Source organism: Lithobates pipiens, unplaced genomic scaffold (genome assembly GCF_037356315.1).
Source record: "Lithobates pipiens isolate NorthernLeopardFrog02 unplaced genomic scaffold, aLitPip1_a1.2 Scaffold_25, whole genome shotgun sequence".
NCBI classification, from domain to species: domain Eukaryota; kingdom Metazoa; phylum Chordata; class Amphibia; order Anura; family Ranidae; genus Lithobates; species Lithobates pipiens.
This window is the reverse complement of record NW_027507787.1, coordinates 130,341,310-130,362,971: the sequence shown is the minus strand read 5'-3', so window position 1 is coordinate 130,362,971 and position 21,662 is coordinate 130,341,310. Positions and strand designations below refer to the sequence as shown.

Here is a 21,662-nt window from a genome sequence, read left to right as displayed (position 1 = left end):
CCAACATTGGAAGTACTTCAGACTGACCCTACTTCATAGTTGGGTACCCTTAAATGTTTCTGTCTATACCAGTATTTATCTCAGTGTGTCTAGCAATAGATTACCCTAACAAGACAAAGAAGCTTACTCCCACTCCTCTCGTTGGTCATCAACCAAAGACTGGGATACCATTCCCCACTCAATCTAGCTTTATCCTGCTCATCATGTTTTTTGGAAATATGCTAAAGCCCCTGATGCAGCCTTTCTCAACCTTTTCAACACAGAGGAACCCTTGAAATAGTTCTGCGGTCTCAGGGAACCCCTGCTAAAAATTAGAAATCTACAACTCGTGATACATTAGTGTGATGGTCAGTGGGAAGAATGGTCCTTACACTTGTGGTCATTGGGAAGCATAACCTACTTACAGATAACTAAAAAGATCAATGGTGTGAGTGGGAACTTATCTGAGAGGCAGAAATTGCCCAATGCCGAAGGAACCCCTAGCAACCTTTGGAGGAACCCTAGGGTTCCAAGGAACCCCGGTTGAGAATCACTGCCCTGATGAATAGTTACTCAACGCGTAACATGTAGAGCAGAGCAAGAACAAGCCGAGTCATATGATATACTGTCTGTCTGCTGGATAATTGTTATTTATAAGTATACTATTCGGTTATTTGATCGATTAGTTATCCAAGTTTTACTCGGATAGTATGATCATTGTGCTCATAGGCATTTTCTGTCAATATATGCAAGTCTTTGTATGCGTTTCTGCATTTTTAAATTTTGTAATAAATTTTGCTTATTTTTCAATATAATTTGTTGGGTTATGCCTATAAAGTCCATCAATCGAAAAAAAAATTCTCCCTTTTGTCAATATCTTCAATTATCAGGACATGACAATTATTACCTATATATCATATCCACAGCACCACTCTGTGGCGATACGCAATTGTTTTTAAAGTTCTATTTAAAGCAAGCTGGCATTTCTTTTACATGTTTATCTATGAAAATATAAATGTTTTCCTTTCTAGTATAACTCCTTTTGATAGAATTCCAGTTAAACAAAGACCAGTACAGTTTACTTCACACATTGCATTTGTGTATGCTGAAAGAAAGCAGGATATAGTCTATTTTTGCGCTGTACATTCTGACAAGCTGTAACGCTTTGCAGCACATAGAAATAAAGTGGTTGTAAACCTCTGACATGAAATGTAAACAGAGCACATAATCAGTGCACTTGCCTGTATCCCTAAACCACGGAGCTCGATTTCTCTCCGCTGCCTCATTTCTCAGCTATCATCATCACTATGAAAAGGTTTTCCTAACGCAAAGAAATAAAAAAAAAGTGATGGGGGTGGGAGCTCCAGCACACAGCCTGTGACGGATATCCTTAGCTCTGCATGTACTGTGAGGAGGGGGTGTGTCCCTAACATTCAGTCAGGGGTCGGAGCCGTCCTCGATGAGATCTGCAATGTGAGACTTCAGATCACCATCCCCTGCTTTTAATAGCAGAGAGATCCTGTGTAAACTATGGACTTTGAACTGATGTAGCTGACAGATAGCTGTAGATAAACAGGTGCAATGTATGTTAGTCACTTCACTAGCTATATGTGAGAGGCACCCCAGCACACTCGTCTACAATGTTCCTCAAGCAGCATAAGATGTTTCCATCTAAAAATATATACAATATTTGTGACAAGAAATGCACACAATCCTCATTATACAAGTACATACCTAGAGAGAGTACTTTGCTATTAATGGAACCCCAGGGGTGTCTCCCCTATTACAGCGGAAGGGGTATGAATGTGTGGCATGGGGAGCTCTTCTAGCAATGGCAGCAAAACATAAAAGGGAGCATCAGGCTACTCTCCTCAAACTCACTAACCACATAGCTGCCCTGAAAATACACCACAAAAAAAAAAATCACAAGCTCAAGCAACCCATCAGGAATTACAATAATGTTAGACGAACTGGACGAGGCCTCATGTTCCCCCAGAAACTGTTCAACTCCACAACAGAATATCCATCATGCAGACCATCATTGAGATAACCAGATTTGAGAGTTTCTAGACCAATACTGCTTCAAAGCCCTTACCTGCTCTGAATGCCAGGAAGTCAAAGGCCCACACTCTCTAGAGGAATTCATCCTGGCACTGAAACAGATGAAGCCCATAAAAAGCTCAAGGCCGGACGGTATTTTTTTGTTAATACTATAAATGCTTGCCAGATCCTTTGGCCCTGAGATTTCTAAAGGCTTTCATCTCCCTAACTAAATCACAGCACTCACAATACAGCCTCTTACCTGATGGTGATCCCGAAAGAGAGGAAGGACCCAACTACAGACCTACAGTGTATAATCGCTACTAAACGTAGCTATAAAAATACTCGCGCAACACTGACAAATTGCCTGTCCCTGTTAGACTCTTGGATCTCCCTTAACCAGGCAGGCTTTATCCGTGGATGGGATGCAAGGAATAAACACTATTAAGGTTATTAACCATCACTACTGGCTCACTTGCACATGCACACAATAATTTTTTTCCGTCTGTAGGTGCCAAAAAGGCATTCCGTTGGGGGGCCTGGGACTGAAGTCTTGCAAAAATTAGGTCCTGCACAAATATGCGTAAATTCACTGTCCCTCTAGGTCAATCCCTAGGCGAGAGTCAGGGTGAACGGCCACCTATCAAATGCCTTCAGAATTAGCAATGGCACTAGACAGGGCTCTACTCTTTCCCCATTGATCTATGTGCTGGAGCTGCTGTGCTCATACCCGTTGATGAAACAATCGGGTTCAGGCAAGTAAAAGGGGGGCTCTGGGATGCTGCTGCACTACAGACGGTTTTTCACCTTAATGCATACAACCCCTTTAAGATGTATATGCCTGGAGTTGGGATTTTAAAATTTTTGAGTGAAACACTACTATCCGATAAATAAACCTTCTAATTTTCCATTAAAACTGTTGGAATCAACACTATTAATCCTTTGCACATTCCAACAACATGTAGCTGCTCTTGATTGAGATAAATAACCCCTCATCATCCAAAAGATTGATATGTAATGATCAATTAAAGAGTTGTTCAAAGTCAACATTTAATCAAGCTATTCATTTAGCCAGGCATCATTGCCTTCATTTGTAATCCCAATTATAATGAACTGCAAATGCATGGGCGTTCGAACCTTGCACAGAATTTATCTTGATCACTTTACAATATGTGAAGTTGTTATTTATTTTTTTAGTATGAAAGACATTCATAAAATAAAATATAGTTTACTATTAGAGTTCCAGGCTTTTTTCAGTTTATTAAAAGAGTCAGCAGCTACAAAAAGTATAGCTGCTAACTTTTAACAAACACTCACCTGTCCTACGGTCCAGCGATGCGGCCGTTCAAAGCCTCACTCTTCTCCCCTTCCTCTCCGCGGCTCCGCCATAGAAACTGTAGGCACCCGGACGCTTGCGGCTTCATGGCTGGGTGCGCACTGTGCGAGTCGTTCTTCGCTCTGAGTGGACAGGCAATCGTCTGGGACCTGTGATGTGTGTCCCAGAAGATTGCCAAGAGGGAGAGGCCACCTAGGGAGAGAGGTGGGGCCGCCTTAGCGACCTGAAGTCAGAAGTGGGACAGGAAGTGCCTCTCAAAACTAGGCACCCACTCCCCCCCCCCCCCCCCCAAAAAAATGACATTCCAAATGTGGCATGTAAGGGGGCGAGGAGTGCTTAAAGCGGAAGTTCCACAAGAAACTGGCCGCGGTCACCGGAAAATGGCCGCGGCGGCCAGTCCCCACATGGCAACACACAGATGCTCAAAAAAAGGCCTAAAAACAGGGAGAAAACGAGCAGACCACCCAGTGCAGCCCCCTGACAGGACCCAGAGACCCCCCCAGAGGACCCCCGGTCAGATATGTGCACCGCACCCCCTATGCCCAGTCACACAGCGGCCCCTTAGCATGGAGAGGAGGGAAAGGGAGATAAGAAAGGGAGAAGGAGAGACCCCCTTGTCGACCTCCCAGGGAATGCCCAGCTGCTCCATCCTGACGGGACAGGTGGAACCATACTTACCACTCCTTCAGGGACTGCGGGAAGCATTCCATGGACAGGACCATCAACCGAGCAGTACAGAGTGGCTGTCGGCCGTGGCACACTGACATGGACAGCATTAGCCCGGTCATATATGTGCCCCGGAGCATATAGCTTGCCGGCTACCCCTGGATGAGACGGGGCACGTAGTGGCTAAGGTTACATAGTTTGTCAGGTTGAAAAAAAAGTCCATCCAGTTCAACCACAAAAAAAAAAAAAAAAAAAAAAAAAAGGTCTGCACATGCTGGGGAGACTACCAGGATCTAGATTATCCAGCCTGTCACCCAGCCCGGCTGTTGATTGTAGATCACAGGAATCAAAAAGCAGAAAAAAGAAAAAAATTCCAAGGACCAATGGTCCCCACAGGGAGCCAGGTCCTTCTATAGTAGGCAGAAAAAAAACTAAGCTGTTGGAAGCAGAGTGAGGGGTTATAGCTAGTAGGACCGACATCCTAGGCGGTACTGTGCAGTTTTGCTGTTTTACATGGTCTGCCTAGTCCTCTCCTGAAGGTGGCGATATAACCCCAAGGTCAAAATTAAAGGTGCTGTGTCCGTCAATGAACAAAAGATAAAAATTGCCAGGAGGGAGGGCAGCGAGTGGGCTCTCAAAACAGACACATTGCCGCCTGCTGCTGCGGTCTTTTTTTTGCGACAGCAGCAGGCAGGGGAGAAAAAGATGCAGTGATCGCAGTGGGATGCTGGCTGTGAGGGGAGAGATGTCAACAGCACAGCCACGTCTCCTTCAGGGTAACCCACTGCTCCCTGTGCCAAAGATGGAGATCTTGGGTCACAGCTGCTATGATAATATGCAGGGGATGATTAGGGAGTGCACAAGCACACCCTGTATGCAGGCCTATGGTCCTCACTTTCCAGACACAACAGTTGTTCGCACTGCCTTTCTACTGCACAATCCTTGGAGGTAGAGATGGCTTTTTGCAGGGCAGCTCAACAGAACAAACTTGCTTAGACAGCTTCCTGGGAATTTAGACAAGCATTGTCACCAATTAGACCAGAAATCTGCATACAGATAGAGCGGCAATCCAGCTTCTAAAATGCACCATGAAAAACCAATGCCAAGCAAGTATTGCACTGAACTAAGCCAGACATTTTAAAAATATTTAATTAAAATTAAGCACTGTTACTAACCAGAGACAGTTGGCTGTGATTGAACTACTGCTACTCAAACTGTGCTCTTTTGTCCACTGCACTTTTGTCCTGATGTACTTACAATTAGCAAACGCCACAAAGAAACCTCTGATGGTTACAAGAACAAAGCTTGGGCAGTTAACTAAAAGATAATCAAAGTAGAGTTGAAGGCTCTTGATTTGCAAACCACCCAGTCATCAATCTATTTTCACAGCCTACCTTATCAATAAAAACAATATAACCAGATTAATGTCTATCAACCATGGTGACTGTAAGTGACATTCTTGGATTTAAATCATTATCCCTAGGAGACACTGAATTTATCACTCAAAACTGTTTATTTCCCATCTGCACTTATATGCCTTGACCATATTAACTGCTCAATCTTGAACATATTGACTCCTAAATATGTCTAATGCCGTGTACACACGGCCGGACTTTGACAGCAAAGGTCCGATGAAAAGAATCCATCGGACAAATCGACCGTGTGTGGGCTTCATTGGACCTTTGCCGTCGAAAAATCAGATGGGCTTTAGATTTAGAACATGTTTCAAATCTTTCCGACGGACTCAAGTGTGGTCGAAAAATCAGTTAGTCTGTATGCTAGTCCGACGGATGAAAACTGACGCTAGGGCAGCTATTGGCTACTGGCTATGAACTTCCTTATTCTAGTCCGGTCGTACGTCACGGTCGAATCCGTCGTACTTTGGTGTGATTGTGTGTAGACAGGTCTGATTCTACGCAAGTCCGTCGAAAAGTCAGACGAAAAGTCCGGTCATGTGTACACGGCATAAGATTACCATTTACTATCTAAACCAGAATAAATAAAATTTAAAGCAGACCTTGCAGTACAAAGTAAGGTCCACTTAAAATGCCCGTGCCCCTAGAGCCCTTACAAATCACAGACAATGGTAAGCTGAAAAAAGTATAAAATACCATGGGCACAGCCTGTGACAAATCATTTGATGCCCACCTGGAGGGATGAGAGGCCAGCCCTGGCGTCACTGTGCCATAGGCTGAACGGCAACTAATAGCCTGCAGAACCTGTCCGGTTCCGTGGGCATGTTGAAAGCCCGAAGCTCGGGAGGTGGAGTCCTGACATCACAGGACTCCCCTCCCAGTTCTAAAAGCCGAGGCGTAGAAAAGCCAACCCAGGGGCAGCAGGAAAAATTAGGAGGAAGAAAGTCAATCGTACCTGTGATAGATTGCAGAAGAGTGCCTGCTACTCTCCCAGCCAAACTGAGGACAGATTACTTGTCCTGTTTTGCTGAATAAGGTAGCGTGTTCTATTCTATCTTCAGACTATCAGCACTATTCTGCAATAAAAGGTGTGATGCTTAAAAAAAAAAAAAAAAAAAAAAAAACTGGAATCGCTCCTGTCAGAAATTAATCAGAGTTAGAGCATCAGTGCTGTGAAAAAACACAATTTCTTAAAGAGATATTTCAGGCCTATTTTGGCCACTACAAATGTGAACTCAAATATATTTCAGTTTTTGGATTTGCCAAGATTACAGAGATGACTATGACTAAAACCCACTGGCTCTTACTTTATAGTCAACTATAAAGTAATATATAAAAGCCCTATATACAGTAGCTCTCCGTTTAAGTGATCTTTCAGACACCATATGAAGCATGCACGTCTTTGCATTAAAAAACAAAAATTGTCAGAACTATGCATCTGCTTTCTACTATGACTGTAAAGCTCTGATCACAGTGTGATTTCTCCTGTCTACCTTCATGCTGCTATGCACAACAATGGAAATCACGGTGCCCCTTCACGTCAATGCAACATGGTGGAGTGCAATTTCTGAAAACGAGCATATGCTGCTTTTGGTGCAGCATAGTGCTATTTTGGCTCAATGGATTTCAGTGGGAGTGCATGCACATGCGTTTTTGGTGCATTTTTGATAGGGTTTTGTGTTCCACAACCAGCCTCCCCCTCCTACAAAAAAAAAAAAAGTATGAAAACACATCAAAAACATGCAAAAATGTGCTACAAAAATGCACTGAAAAACACATGACTATGCAGCAGCAGTAGTGTTAACCTAGGCTAAGAGTAAGACACGGGAAACTGGAAATACTGTTTATACCAGCTTGACTATGCAACAGAAATAAATAAAAGATTGTGGTAAAGTCCTCCACTTGTTATTCTTCAGCTCCAGAACACTCTGTAAGCTTCCAAAATCGGAGTGTTCCCATTTTGCACATACTGATTTTACTGCACACTGCAGCTCAGGCACAACCCCATCCACCAACCTTCCACCTAAATAACAGGATTTTTATAACAGCTTACCTGTTAAATCCTTTTCTTTGCGTACATCATGGGACACAGAGCCTAATAACTTAATGGGTATATAGGCACCTGGACACTGGTATACCCAATCCAGGAAGTTCACTCCCTATATACCAAGAGTACCTCAGTTTCTGTAGCAAAGCAATATACCTAAACCCCAAAAAGAGTGGAGGGACCTCTGCAGCCCATGATGTACCCCAAGAAAAGGTAAGCCGTTATAAAAATCCTATTTTCTTTATCGTACATCATGGGACACAGTGCCTAAGTAATAACTTAATGGAAAGTCCCATAGCAATGCTATTTGAGGGGAGGGAGACAACCCTCGGGGTAACCCCCAGACTTGAGGACCTATACTGCCGCTTGCAGCACACTGCGCCCGAAGGCAATATCATCATACCTCCTTAAATCCACCTGATAAAATTTTGTGAATGTATGTAATGAAGACCAAGTTGCAGCCTCACAGATCTGAGCCATGGAAGCCTGGTGATGCACTGCCCAAGCACTAACCAACCTGGTTGAGTGCGCTTTGACTTTGGAAGGGGGAATCTTACCCCTTAAATTATAACCCTGAATTATAACTTGCCGAATCCACTTTGCAACAGTGGATTTCGACGCAACCTGTCCTTTCTTAGGACCCTCTGGCAGAATAAATAAGACATCAGTCTTCAGAGTCTGAGCAGTTGTATTTAAATAGAATTTGACCGCTCTCACTACATCAAGACAACGTAGTGACTTTTCTTCCCTGGAACATGGTTTTGGAAAAAAAAACAATGGCAAGATAATGTCTTGGTTCAGGTGGAAACATGAGACCACTTGTGGTAAAAAAAAAACCTGGACAAGGGCGCAACACCACTCTGTCCTCATGAATAATCAAATATGGCTCTTTACAATAAAGAGCAGCCAATTCTGAAACCCTCCTTGTTGAGGATATAGCAACTAAAAATACCAACTTCCTTGTCAGAAGGACTAAGGGAATATGCTGTATCGGTTCAAATGGCTGTTTTTATAACACCGACAAAACGAAGTTTAAGTCCCAAGGCATCTTTTATTACCACTTTCCAGATAACAGGTATGAAGGATTTTCCTTTCAGCAGATTCTGGGTTAGTAACCACCAACTGAGGCTTTGGGACACCCTTGGGGACAGCCGCATTGGCAAGTCTAAAACTTGAATTGTTTTGTTCCAAGTAGACCGGATACTGTTTTGCAAAAGTCTTGAATGGAACTTGGCATAGGGAACCGCTTTGAATGAAGCCACCGTTCCATCTTTCCTAGCAACCTGATGCAAAGGTGAATTGACCTGACCATCTGCACCAGTTCTCTTTTATGCAGTTGATCTTTGCCTGAGGCAAGAAGACCTTTTTCTGGGCTGTGTCTATGATTGGACCCAAGTACTTCAGCCTTTTTATCGGTTTTAAGGAAGATTTCTCTAGGTTGACTCCAACCCAAACTTTCCAGGTAACTGGTTGTAATGCACACGCTTTGCTCTAAACGAGCCACCGACTGATCTATTAACAATAGATCATCTAAGTACACCAAGACTTATGCCCTTAACCTAGCTAGAGGTGGCGCCAGGACACCCGGGGTGTTGTAGATAGCCCGGAGGGCAAGGCTACAAACTGGAAATGCTGCTGTGCTTCCTCGAACCGCAGAAACCTTTGGTGAGCGGGAAATATAGGAACATGCAGATATGCATCCCTGATGTCGATAAGACGCCAGAAGTTTTCCTCCTGATCGTGTCCATGCGAAAGGAGCGGATCTTCAGGAACTGATTTGGATTCTTAAGAGCTAGCATGGGTCTGACATCTCCATTTGGTCTTTGTACTGTGAAAAGGTTTGAATAAAACCCCAAACCTTGCTCTTCTGTGGGGATGTGCATGATCAACCCCTGAGCCATCAATCGGTCTAGTGCCTGAAACAGAGACTGCCTTTTCCCTGGATCTTTGGGAACATTTGACCTCAGGAAACGAGATGATGGAAAGTCCCAAAATTCCAGCTTGTACCCCAGAGTTACCATGGAGATGACCCATCTGTTCTGAATTTCCTCTTGCCAGACTTCTGAAAACTGCAGAAGTCTTCCCCCCACGCTGGCGAGCGGTCCTCTTCATGATGAAGCTTTAGGATTCTGCTTTGCAGGTTTCCAGCCCCAGGACTTCTTTTGAGCCTGGGCCTGACCCTGAGGTTTTCCTCTAGAGTCTGATGGTGGAGGCCATCACCACTGCCTAGAGGCAGAAGCCCCTGATGCAGGAGAAAGTGCACGTTTATACTTTCTTTTGACTGGCAAGAGAGTACTTTTCCCACTAGAAATTGTTTGGATGTATTTGTCCAAATCATCCCCAAATAAACGATTCCCATGAAAAGGGAACCCAGTCAGGAGGTTTTTACAGCTGACCAATTTTTTAACCACAGGAGTTTATGCATATGTACTAGCATAAGTGTAAGGCGTGAAGCCTGGTGAATATAATCTTTAATGGCATCTATGGCAAAGCATAATGCTTTTGGTAGTTCGGCCAATTCCCAGGCTTGTTGTGCAGGAACATTTTAAGGGCCTGTCTAAATAAGTCCTTTACAGATGCCTATTGCAGCGACTGCAGGCTGAGTAACGGTACTGGCAACCGCTGGTACCTTCCATTTTTTGGTGAATTTCTCCTCCATGGTATAGGAGGCCCATGACACCAGCAAGCAAAGAAAAAAAACACAACTGTCGGAGCAAATTTCAGGACCTCGGGGGGGGGGGGGGTGTATTACAAGGGGGGTACACCACTGATGTTTCCCTAACCCTCTGATCCCAGGAGGGAGAAAAAAAGCATTGGCAGATCTCTTACCCAAGAGGAATCCCCCTGCGCTGACTGACACTGAGCTTACAGTGAAGACAGATTAAGGTATGTGCATAAACTTCCTCTAGTGGAGAATTAAGGCATGATAACATTTTTTCCCTTAAAGAATTCATAGGTGGACATTTTAGTTCCCAAGTTTCTTCTCTTACCTTATCCCTGCCGCAGGATTTGCTAATTTAACAGTCAATATAACCTTCACCCATCACGGCGGGCTGCGTTTAGCAAACCTTCAAGGACCGGGTCCCTTTTTATCGGGGTTTCACTCATGAACCTGTAAAAGCACCTGCCAGGAAAAGCTTTTAGGTAATGTAGCATGACCAAAGCCCTAGGTCCCGGTGTCCAGCCCTCAAAGAGGGGCATTAGAGGCAAAACCTTGTGCTTCGTATACGAGGCCTGGGGACCATCCACTTTGGCTTCAGTGGCACTTTGGATGGATCCGGTAAATGGAGGCTATTTAAATTCTGCAAGGATCCCTCCTGGAGCTCCTCAGAGCACATCTTCACTCGTGACCAACACCTTAGACACTGGCGAAAAAACTGAGGTACCCCTGGTAGGAGGGGTTATATAGGGAGTAAACTTCCTGGATTGGGTATACCAGTGTCCATCACCTGAAGGTGCCTATATACACATTAAGTTATTACTTAGGCTCTGTATCCCATGATGTATGATAAAGAAAATAAGGCAACTGGCTATGCTTTATGAGTAGTTTTAACATGCTGGTTTATTCAGTATTTCCTAAAGACAAGTTAAGTTTGAGTCAGGGCCCAGCTTGCAAATATATTCAAAAAATGAAATGTCGTTTGCAGTAAACCTAATGCTATCAAGGAGTCTGGGGCTGCATGGGGCCAGTTTTCTAACTATAACCACCCCCTTAAACACGCATCCATCCCAAACATTTATCAGGGCAGCACCAATTCAAGTCACAACTATTTTCTAAAATGTTACACGTTCATATTAGTTATCCATTACTAGTCACCTTTTAATCTTGGATCCCCACCGAAAGCTCCACATCCCCAGTTGCCAGTTGCCACTGCCGAAAGGTTTTTAGGTTCAATGCCTTCTCTGTAAAACCCGCAATAAGCCTAAGAAAGAAGAAAATAAATCACTAGTTGTATTAAACAAATACGAGTTTACACTACAAAAGCTTATACATTGTTGATTCTGATGTACTCAATTACATTCTGCTCTCCATGGAGTCATACTAGATGAATGTACTGTATACTGTCTACAATAGACAAAAGTACATGAAATGCAGCAATTGAGATGGACATTATTTTAAAAAAATTATGCGCAATAAATCCATTGCCAAATGGTACTTCACTATAGTCCCTTCCTTTCATTTTGTATTTGGGTACCAATATCTGAGTATCTATAACAAGTGGGATCTGCCTGATGATTTGATGTTAAAGCTGCCATCCATGGCCACCTTTATAAGCCTGAAGTAACCCCTAGACTGAAAAGCTAGGGGACCATTCCATCCAGTGAGTGGGGACACATGAGGAGGTGTTTGGCACACCTTTAAAACTCTGGAGCACTTTGCACTTTTTTGGGATTGGAGCACATTAGTCACTTTATATTGTTTTTCATTATATTCATTGATGTTGTGTTTGCTAGTGCTGTAGTCCATATCTTATTTTAAAATCAGATTAGCCCAAAATGTTAGTTTTCATGGCATTTGTGTGTTCTCTAAAAAAACTGTTTAAAGGAAACATCATAGAAACAAAAAGGCTGTCACTGCTGACCTTTACCTCTGAAAATCCTAGTCGTTTGGCTGCCATACTTACCTTCTTGGTTCAGTACATCGATTCTAACCTAATGCAGGTATGCAGACTTATCTTTTTTCTGATCTGTATAATTCTTCTGGGTCAGTAACTGTATTGAAGCCAGCGTTCAGCATAAAAGTTGGGAACTAATGTTTCCTGATGGGGGTCAGCAGTGGTAAAGTTTAAAGTTATTGTAACATGATGCTGTCAGTAATTATATGTAATTATTTTCTATTTTAAATAAAATTCTCTTTGTCCCCCAACTGTTGGTATGGCTTTTGAATTGAGAAACTATATTATTTCATATTAGCTGAACTGGCAGTGGTATGGCCAGGTAATAAAAATTGGTCATAAATGACTAGGCATGTTTGATATAACTATTTCAATTAAAGAATCTTATCTGAAAATGAGCAATTTGATCAATAAAATCATTTACTCAAAGATGTGGACTTTCCAATAAAGTTGCCATTTGATTGTTCTTAAGTGAATGAATGTTTGAATCTGTAGAAAATATGACCGAGTGATTGTTAAAAAGGACAGCGTTCAGACAGGTGTCGATAGGGAGAGATAAGCCTCCCTGAAGATATAACTACAAACTCAGAGAACAAGATACTTGGAATAAAGGGTACAGTAGCCAGAAGGCAGAAAGGGCACTGTTAAACCAGGGACTTGCTGCACAGAAAAGGTAACTGTGTCCCAGTCAGTCAATGGCCATTATTATTGCTTCAAAACTGAATTTTTCTGATTTAGGACTAAAAGGTCTCTTAACCATAGATCTTAAACAATGCATCAATGCTGAGATATTCAGTTTGAGATCAGCCTTCAGCACATTGTTACCAAATCACTGCAGTGACCACTTTGTCAGGCAGCTGACCTCAGCCATGTTAAATAGATCCCCAAAGGGGTTAACATCAGCAGCTTTCTGACAAGTAATGAAGCTTTCCTATTGACTGTATGCATTAGACATCTGACACGCAGCCTCCAGCAATCTATCAAACATTACCCTCTTCGGTGCACCAGGAATTTGGTACATGTAATCATTTACCCAAATGTTTGTGAAATATTTGGCTTTGGTAGATTTTAGATGGCCAAATAATAAAAACACAGCAGCCTTTTGAGAAAATGCACTTCACAGAATAACAGAAACATGACAACAAACAGCTTTATTTAAATTTCCTGGAAAAAATCCAATTTTTTTTGTTTCAGGTAATAGTTTCTACTACCACGTGAAAGATTCCTTTTAAATAAAACAATATATTTAAAAAAAAAGAAAAGACGGGTCTAGGAAACTAAGTGGAGAGCCATAGTCATCCGTTCTCAAGCCAATCCCATTCTAAATAATGAGCCAGTGGCAGCCAAGTTGTTCGGATGACGAAGATCTTCTGGCCAGACTTGAAATGAATTTAACTGTTAGCGAATCTGCTCTACCAATTAAGCTGTCACAAGCACACTTAAAATGGATAAGTTGCTCCTGTGCCTTCCTTATTTATGCCTTTGCTTTTTTGGAGCATTTTTGAATGATCGATGTGCTGTTATTAATGGGAAGCAAGATTTCAAAACAAAATCTATCTTAACCAGAGCAATAGCCTGGAAATGGAAATGTACTTCTCTCACAGAGTTGCTGACTGATTAGAAAGGGGCTTTCTGTATTTTACGTGGGCTAATATTTTACCTGCGGAAAGGCGTAATGAAAATCAATGTTTTAACAATGCACACAACATAACTAGATGACTGATTAAAGGGAGTGTTTGCTGCGCCGTCATAAAAAGAGGGGGCAGAAGATTGCCCTGGGGTACCATAATGCATTTTGCAAGACTGAATGTTATTTAACATAGTAATTAAGAACCATAAGATGCAGGCAAAACCATTTTCCACCTTGCTCTGAAACATGGGCACAATATGAAGTTAGCAGTAGGCATTAAAAAAATAAAAATAAATACCTGCTGAGCCAGGCAAGCTATTGGGACATAATAATGAATGAATGGACTCACATTCTAAAGTATCGGAAAGTGACCAAGGGCAGACTGTACAAATGTGCAGACAACATCAAATAGACAATTCCTCTGAATTTAGTTAAGAACTAGGAAAACAGTGGGCAGAGCATGATTTACTGCAGCTTAATCGGTTGACATAGAACAGTGATGGCGAACCTTGGCACCCCAGATGTTTTAGAACTACATTTCCCAGGATGCTCAACTACACTGCAAACTGCATGAGCATCATGGGAAATGTAGTTCCAAAACATATGGGGTGCCAAGGTTCACCATCACCGACATAGAATATCCTCACAGTGAAACATAATGACAAATAGTGGGCAAAACTGCACTGTCCCAAAATAAACAAATATAAATATAGTGACCCCGCAGCAGCAACTTCCCTTTGAGACACACACAACACAAATCAAATAGTCCAAAATAAAGTTGCATTATATATTGAAAAGAAAAAGGAAAAAAGCTTTATATGGAGGCTTATATACTAGGGGGTCATAAGGAGCTGGTAAGCGACCATTCAATGAGGTGGAGGCTTTTTCTGGAAACCACACACCATCCGGGTGATTGTTAGTGCACCGTGGGATTTATTGGATTCCTTATCACTTTGTGGACTCTTGTGGCTTTTGCAGTGTGTCTGCTTTGCTTTTTCCTTTTTTTCAATATATAGTGCAACTTTATTGTGGACTACTCCTAGTTAAACATGTTTAACAGACTGTAGCTACTGCTGCATGAACATACAGTTTTACTATATGAAAACATGAGAACAAGGTGAGCTGTTCATATACACATTTACCATGGGAGGTTATAGTACTTGATTTCTCCCCAGTCATATATAGGCTACAGATTCTGCTAGTGAGCAGCATTACAGTGGAAGTCAGGACTAAGGTCCAGAGTACAAAAGGTGCAGGAAACCTGACATGAAAACATTAAGGCAAGTGGTCACTGTTAACCTTGTTCTGCAACGATGGTCATCTCCTAAACATGAACATCCTCTGGGTTTAATCCATGTCAGTCACAAACTCAAATGTGTAGCAAGAGAAGTCAGCGATCCCGATTTGCTCCATCAAGATCGCCGATTTGCTTGATAGCTAGCCAACTGAGAATTTCAGAAAGCTAGCAACTGCAGCTCACGTATTTGTCATGGCATGGAGCACCGTGACCGTCACACTACGGACAGTACTACTGACATGCTTTCCAGCCATAAGCTAAATAACCTGAGGGGCATGGTAGCCAATTCACAGGGGATAGATTTGGGGAAAGAAGTAAATTTGATATATCAGTTAAATTCATGGAAAGTTACAAAGACAGTGTTTTTCTAGCAGGATAAACAGGTATTTTCCATAATTGTGAAAATGTTCTTCGTCCGAAAAATTAAAACTAGTGTAAACCACCACATCTTTGGACTGGTAAGCTGCAATATATTACATTACTACTTTTATTCGATTTTATTAAAAGTAAAAAATGGCCAAGAGGGTCACTTGTTCTGCATTGTAGGTTATAAAATTGATCCATTCCTTTGTACAATTATGTGTTGTGCAACTTCCCTTTCACACTTGCAATGTAACTGTGAACAGGATCAAAGAATTTTGTTCGAATTTGTAAAAATTGGAATAAAATAAATAAATACCATGAGGTAACCTTCATTTGCTGGGGTAATCTTATACACTCACAAGGTGATTTATCACTTACAGTCCATTCACAACTCACGTATGCATTAGTATAGGCTCCTTGGTTTTCATTGGCACCCCAATGCACTAAAGCAGTGGTCTCCATACTGCGGCCTGAGGGCCAGATGTGGCCCTTTGCTAGCCCTTATCCGGCCCTTGGGTCATTATTCCTCCCAATGATATGAGGTGCTATTTCTCTTGCAGACACAAACAGTGATACATAATTTTTGCCGCTGATACTAATCATGGGGCATTATTCCTTTCACCGATATTAATGATGGGGCACTATTCCTTGGCACCAGTATGGATTGGGGAACTATTGCTGCCACTGAAACCAATAAAGGGGCTGTAATATTCTGACCACTGACACCAATAATGGAATACTATTCCTCCCACTAATAACAATGATGGGGCACTAGTCCTCCCACTTACGGGGCATTATGGCACAGGGGAAACATTTGCAACTGGGGCTCTCTCTCAAAGTGGGGCTATTTCTATAAATGGGAGCACTTCTGACTCCGCACTCATCTGAATGCCTCATCTGAAAATGTCTTCTATTATTCCACAGGTATGTGTTGCTGAAACATCTCCACCCAGAAACTGAAACACTGCTATCTGCTTTTGCTTATGTACATTTAATAATGCTGGTATGTTATTTTTGCTTAACCATCTGTAGACATGCCCACATTACAATGCTTTATTATCTCCCTGGTCTTACCCAAAATTATGGCCCATTAACTTTAGTGCCCTCTTGCTAGTCTGTTTCTGAAGCAAGAATTTTAATTGAAATGCACCCCCCCCCCCCCCAAATCACTATCAATATAAATATAAGCATCTTTTGGGGGAAGCATTTGCAGGGGGCACATTTGCAAGTGAGGCTATTTATAAAAGTGGGAGCACATCTGACTCTGCACTTCAGCAAATGCACAAAGCAAATGAGCACAAAATACTGAAAAACACCACACAGACATCAGGTGACCTTGTTTACCCCCATTCAGCTCTTTCTCCTTGTAACATGCACTCTTCTCCATCTCCTCTCCCTCCAACCGCCTAAAAGTTACCCACAGCAACCTACTTCATCTTAACCCTTCTCTTCTCTACTACAAAAACTCACCCCTATCCTGCACCAACCTAGCCACTTCTGTCGACAATGCTTCACTAGTGGACTCGCTGGCGCCCCTCACGACACAGAAAATGGGGCTCTGACCCCTTCAAGCTTGGCAAACAGATACTAGAAGTCTGAAAAAACAGTCATGCTCGTGAGCGCCTGTGGAGAAAAACTAGCCTACTTGATATCCCCTTCAGTCTGGATTTTGTCCTCAACGCTCCACAGAAACCGCTATCCTAAAACTAACAAACTATCTACTAATAGCCAAAACCAATGGACACTATTCTATACTCCTGGACCTCTCTGCTGCCTTCGACACGGCTGACCACTCCCTCAAAAAACTCCACACCTTTGGTCTGTCAATGTACTCTGGTTCCCTTCCTACTTATCCAACCTCACCTTTAGAGTTTCTTACAACTCTGCTTCCTCCTCTCCTCTTCCTTTTTCTGTTGGGGTCCCCCAATGTTCTGTTCTTGGATCTCTCCTATTTTCAATTTACACCTCTTCACTGGGTCAGCTGATAGCCTCCCATGGTTTTCAATACCACCTCTACGCTGACGACACCCAAATCTATTTCTCTACCCCTCAGCTCACTTCCTCCGTCTCCTCATGTATCACTAATTTACTAACAGATATATCAGTCTGGATGATACACCACTTCCTCAAACTCAATCTATCCAAAACCAAACTTATGATTTTTCCTTCCCATATGCCCCTTTCCCTGATCTCTATGTCAAAATCGATGACAACTATAAGCCCATCCCCACATGCCAAGGTTCTAGGTGTAGTCCTGGACTCTGAACTCTTCTTTAAGCACCACGTCCAATCACTGTCCAAATCTTGCCACCTCAACATCTCCAAAATAGGCGGCTTTCTAACCAATGACACAACAAAGCTCTTAATTTGCTCGCTGGTCATCTCTCGCCTCGACTACTGCAACTCCCTTCTCATTGGCTTACCTCTACATAGTCTACCACCTCTTCAAACCATCATGAATGCTGCTGCCAGACTCATCCACCTTACCAATAACTCTGTCTGCTACCCCTCACTGTCAATCCCTCCACTGGCTTCTGCTCACCCAACAAATTAAATTCAAAATACAAACTACTTACATAGCCATCCACAATTTAGCCTCCAGCTACATCACTAGCCTAGTCTCTACACCAACCTGCCCATTCTCTTCGTTCCTCTCAAGACCTCCTGCTCTCTAGCTCCCTCGTCACCTCCTCCTATGCTCGCCTCAAGGACTTCTCCAAAGCCTCTCCAATCCTATGGAATGCCTTACCCCAATCTGTTCGCTTATTTCCTACTGAAAACCCTTCTCTTCAGAGAAGCCTACCCTACCCACACCTAACAACTGTATTTTCATTTTCTCGATCAGCTCCCCCCCCCCCCCCCCCATTATTACCTTTTGTTCCACTTGACCCTCCCCTTCTACATTTTAAGCGCTAATGAGCAGGACCCTCTTGTATTGATTTGTATTGTAAGCCCTCATGTTGTAAAGCGCTGCGCAAATTGTTGGTGCTATATAAATCCTGTATAATAATAATTCCTTGCAAAAATATGTATGATGGCACACTATTGCTGCAACCGACACAAATGATGGGGCGCTATTGCTGCCACTGGGGCACTACTATTCCTTCCCCCAACACCAGCAATGGGGCACTATTCCTTCCCCCCGACACCAGCAATGGGGCACTATTCCTTCCCCCCGACACCAGCAATGGGGCACTATTCCTTCCCCCCGACACCAGCAATGGGGCACTATTCCTTCCCCTCGACACCAGCAATGGGGCACTATTCCTTCCCCCCCCCGACACCAGCAATGGGGCACTATTCCTTCCCCCGACACCAGCAATGGGGCACTATTCCTTCCCCCGACACCAGCAATGGGGCACTATTCCTTCCCCTGACACCAGCAATGGGGCACTATTCCTTCCCCTGACACCAATTATGGGTCAACTATTCCTTCCACAGGTATCAATGATCGGACTCTATTCTTCCTATTGACACCAATGATGGGGCACTATTCCTCCCATTGACAACTATGACGAGGCACTATTCCTCCTCTACTGGCCACCAACCATATTTATTCTCACTGATGCTGGGTCTCAGACATGTTCTACCCAAACATGCCCCCCTAAAGTCTATGGGACAGTAAACTGGCCCTTTGTTTAAAAGGTTTGGAAACCCCTGCACTAAAGGAACGCACAAGCAGTGCAATGCACTACAACACATAGCAATGCAGAATGCTACTGAAGCACATTACTTTGGCAAAAAATCATGCATGCCTATTTTTAGTTCCATTGTGTTTTGTGCAGTAAAGTAGCATAATGTGCTTGTTTTAACAAACCACATCGGACTGGATAGATCTGAAGAGGCTCTAAATCAGAGTATGATTTAGTCATATCTATGAACAGTAAGCAGTGATGCCAATATTATTAAAATACTGAAAATCATAATACAATAAAAAAAAAAGCAAACAGGAAAACATGCCTTGTTTAGTTCTCGTCTTATCTTGTCCGGTGTAAATTGATCAAGATAATGTCGGAAGTGGAAAGCATCGATTGCAACAATTTCCGTAGTACGTCTCTGCCAACTGTCCCTGTGTGCAAGTAGTAAAGAAAAGATTTTTCTATACATTAGAGGTGAAAACAATTCTATTGGTATAGATTTTAATCAAACAAGTGTGACACATTTTGAAATATGATCTATGAAGATTTATCACAATGAACCCCAGTTATCAAAGTGTCTTTACTAAGAACTATGCTGTCCCACAGTGACAACATTCAAGTTTTCAGTTTCCAAACATGATATTCCACTGCAAGTATGCATTGGATTATTTGCATGGAGGAATTACAATTTTTGTTTTAGATACTGCAAAACAGCCAAATTTGACTTTTTATAAAGTCGAACTTTAGTCAGAAAATTAAGCCCTGCTAGATCACTTCAGGCTGGCCCCTTTTGCAGGTATAGTTATATAAAACATGACAAAGTGGATATACTGTTCAGTGCCCCCATAGCAAGCAGCTTGCAATGGGGGAACCCGAGCAGGCTCGCTCCCCAGCCACAGCTCTGCGTGTCCATATATACACACACACACACACACACACACGCACACACACCTCAGCCAATGAGGAGCGGGAGTCCCTGGAGAGCTAAGGCTCTCGTGCACATCACTGGAGCTCGCCTCAGGTAAATATTAGGAGGGGCTGCTGCACACAGGTTTTTTTTACCTTCATGCATAGAATGCATGAAATTAAAAAATCTTGAGCCTTTACAACCACTGGAGTTCCACCCAACAGAGTTAATTTTGAGAGCAAATTTTAATTTAGTCTTAGGACTAAAATGGCATTTTAGTTTCAGTCCCATTTTATCTCCTGCAATTGTTTTAGTCAAATAAATCTCCAGGACATTTTAATCATCTAAAATCTAATGGGTGTAGTTAAATTGTAATGCATTATTTAAGCATGTCTCTACAATTTCCAAACTTATTGCTGCTGGAGTGAAAATGTGTTATTTATGGTATTGAGGTATGAACATGCACTACAGACCAGTGTTAATCTTGACGTCAAATTTCAATTTAGTTTTAGTCTTAGTCTTGACCAAAATGGCATTTTAGTTTTAGTCCCATTTTAGTCTTTTGACTAAAATACCATTTTAGTGGAACTTCCGCTTTAATGCCTTCTCCCTGGCTCCAGTTTGTGAAACAGAGCTTTTGGGGAGGAGGGGGGGGGGGGGGAAGCAGATACCTGAATTTGACAGGTCCGACAGTCTTCTGGGACAAAATGACAGGTCCTAGAAGACTTTGTGGCCAGTCACAAACCGCAGCGCTGCTCGTGCATGCACAGTGGGCACGAGGGTGTGATGCTGCAAGCCGTCACAGCCAGGTGTCCATAGTAGAGATGCCGAGGGAGGACACAGGAAGAACACTGATGGACTGTGGGACAGGTGAGTGGCTGTTTATTAAAAGTCAGCAGCTACACTTTTTGGGGGAGGGGTAAAGACATAGTGGCAGCTCCCCCCCATCACCCTTCAGGGTTCCCTTCATCTGCAAACCCCCCCACCCCCCCCAGGCCTACACAGGGTACTGCTCATTGTTTCGCTCTCCTGTCTTGTGGGATAACAGGCAACTGTGAAGAAGAGGTATCCAAGTCAATGAGCTCCCAGTCTCCACATGGAGGTAAGGTTGGCAAGGAGGTGAAAAAGCATCTGTACACATTCTGCATTTGCCTTTATTTTTATCTTTTTTTGTGGGGGGAAGGGGTGGAAGTTGTCTTGCCCGGGGCACGAAATAGTCTAGCACTGGCCCTGCTTACTTCACCATTACCGAGGCTGAGGGATGCTGCGGAATAATTGCTGAAGTCGATTTGGAAATCCAACACTTCCAGGGGTGTTACCTCTTTTCCCCCTGCTATGCTCAGTGGTTTCTCCCACCAACTCCTATGTTAATGCAAGACAAAGTAGCAAGGGAGGGTTTGGTGGGATAAACCACTAAGCACAGTGGGGGACACAGGAGACTCTTTGAAGTGTTGGTTTCCAAAGTGATGCTCGGAGAAGATTCTTCATCAGAGTGGCAATTCCCTCATAACAAAAAGGAAGCGAGATTGTGCTATGGGTTACTTTTAAGATACTAACACTAATGGGTATTTGTTTATTGCATGTATATTAATTATATTTATTAGAGCGGCACAAGCATTTAGCAAATTATCTATGCACGTATAGAGTTGGTATACATACATATATTCCTCTTTTTTTTTAAAGTTATATTCCACATTTTATAATATCTGTCGGTTATCAATGATACCA

The 21,662-nt window shown here is 42.8% G+C and overlaps 1 protein-coding gene across 5 annotated transcripts in view; it reads right to left on the bottom strand.

The window, feature by feature from the left end:
* Positions 1–21,662, bottom strand: part of PARG (poly(ADP-ribose) glycohydrolase) — a 175,052-nt gene that overhangs the window by 17,411 nt on the left and 135,979 nt on the right. For all 5 annotated transcript variants that reach the window (XM_077454874.1, XM_077454878.1, XM_077454875.1 and 2 more), the window contains 2 exons: positions 19,350–19,458; positions 11,301–11,406 (listed from right to left, as the gene is read on the bottom strand). In XM_077454874.1, the coding sequence (XP_077311000.1) occupies positions 11,301–11,406; positions 19,350–19,458 (215 nt within the window). The remainder of the gene's footprint in view (positions 1–11,300; positions 11,407–19,349; positions 19,459–21,662) is intronic.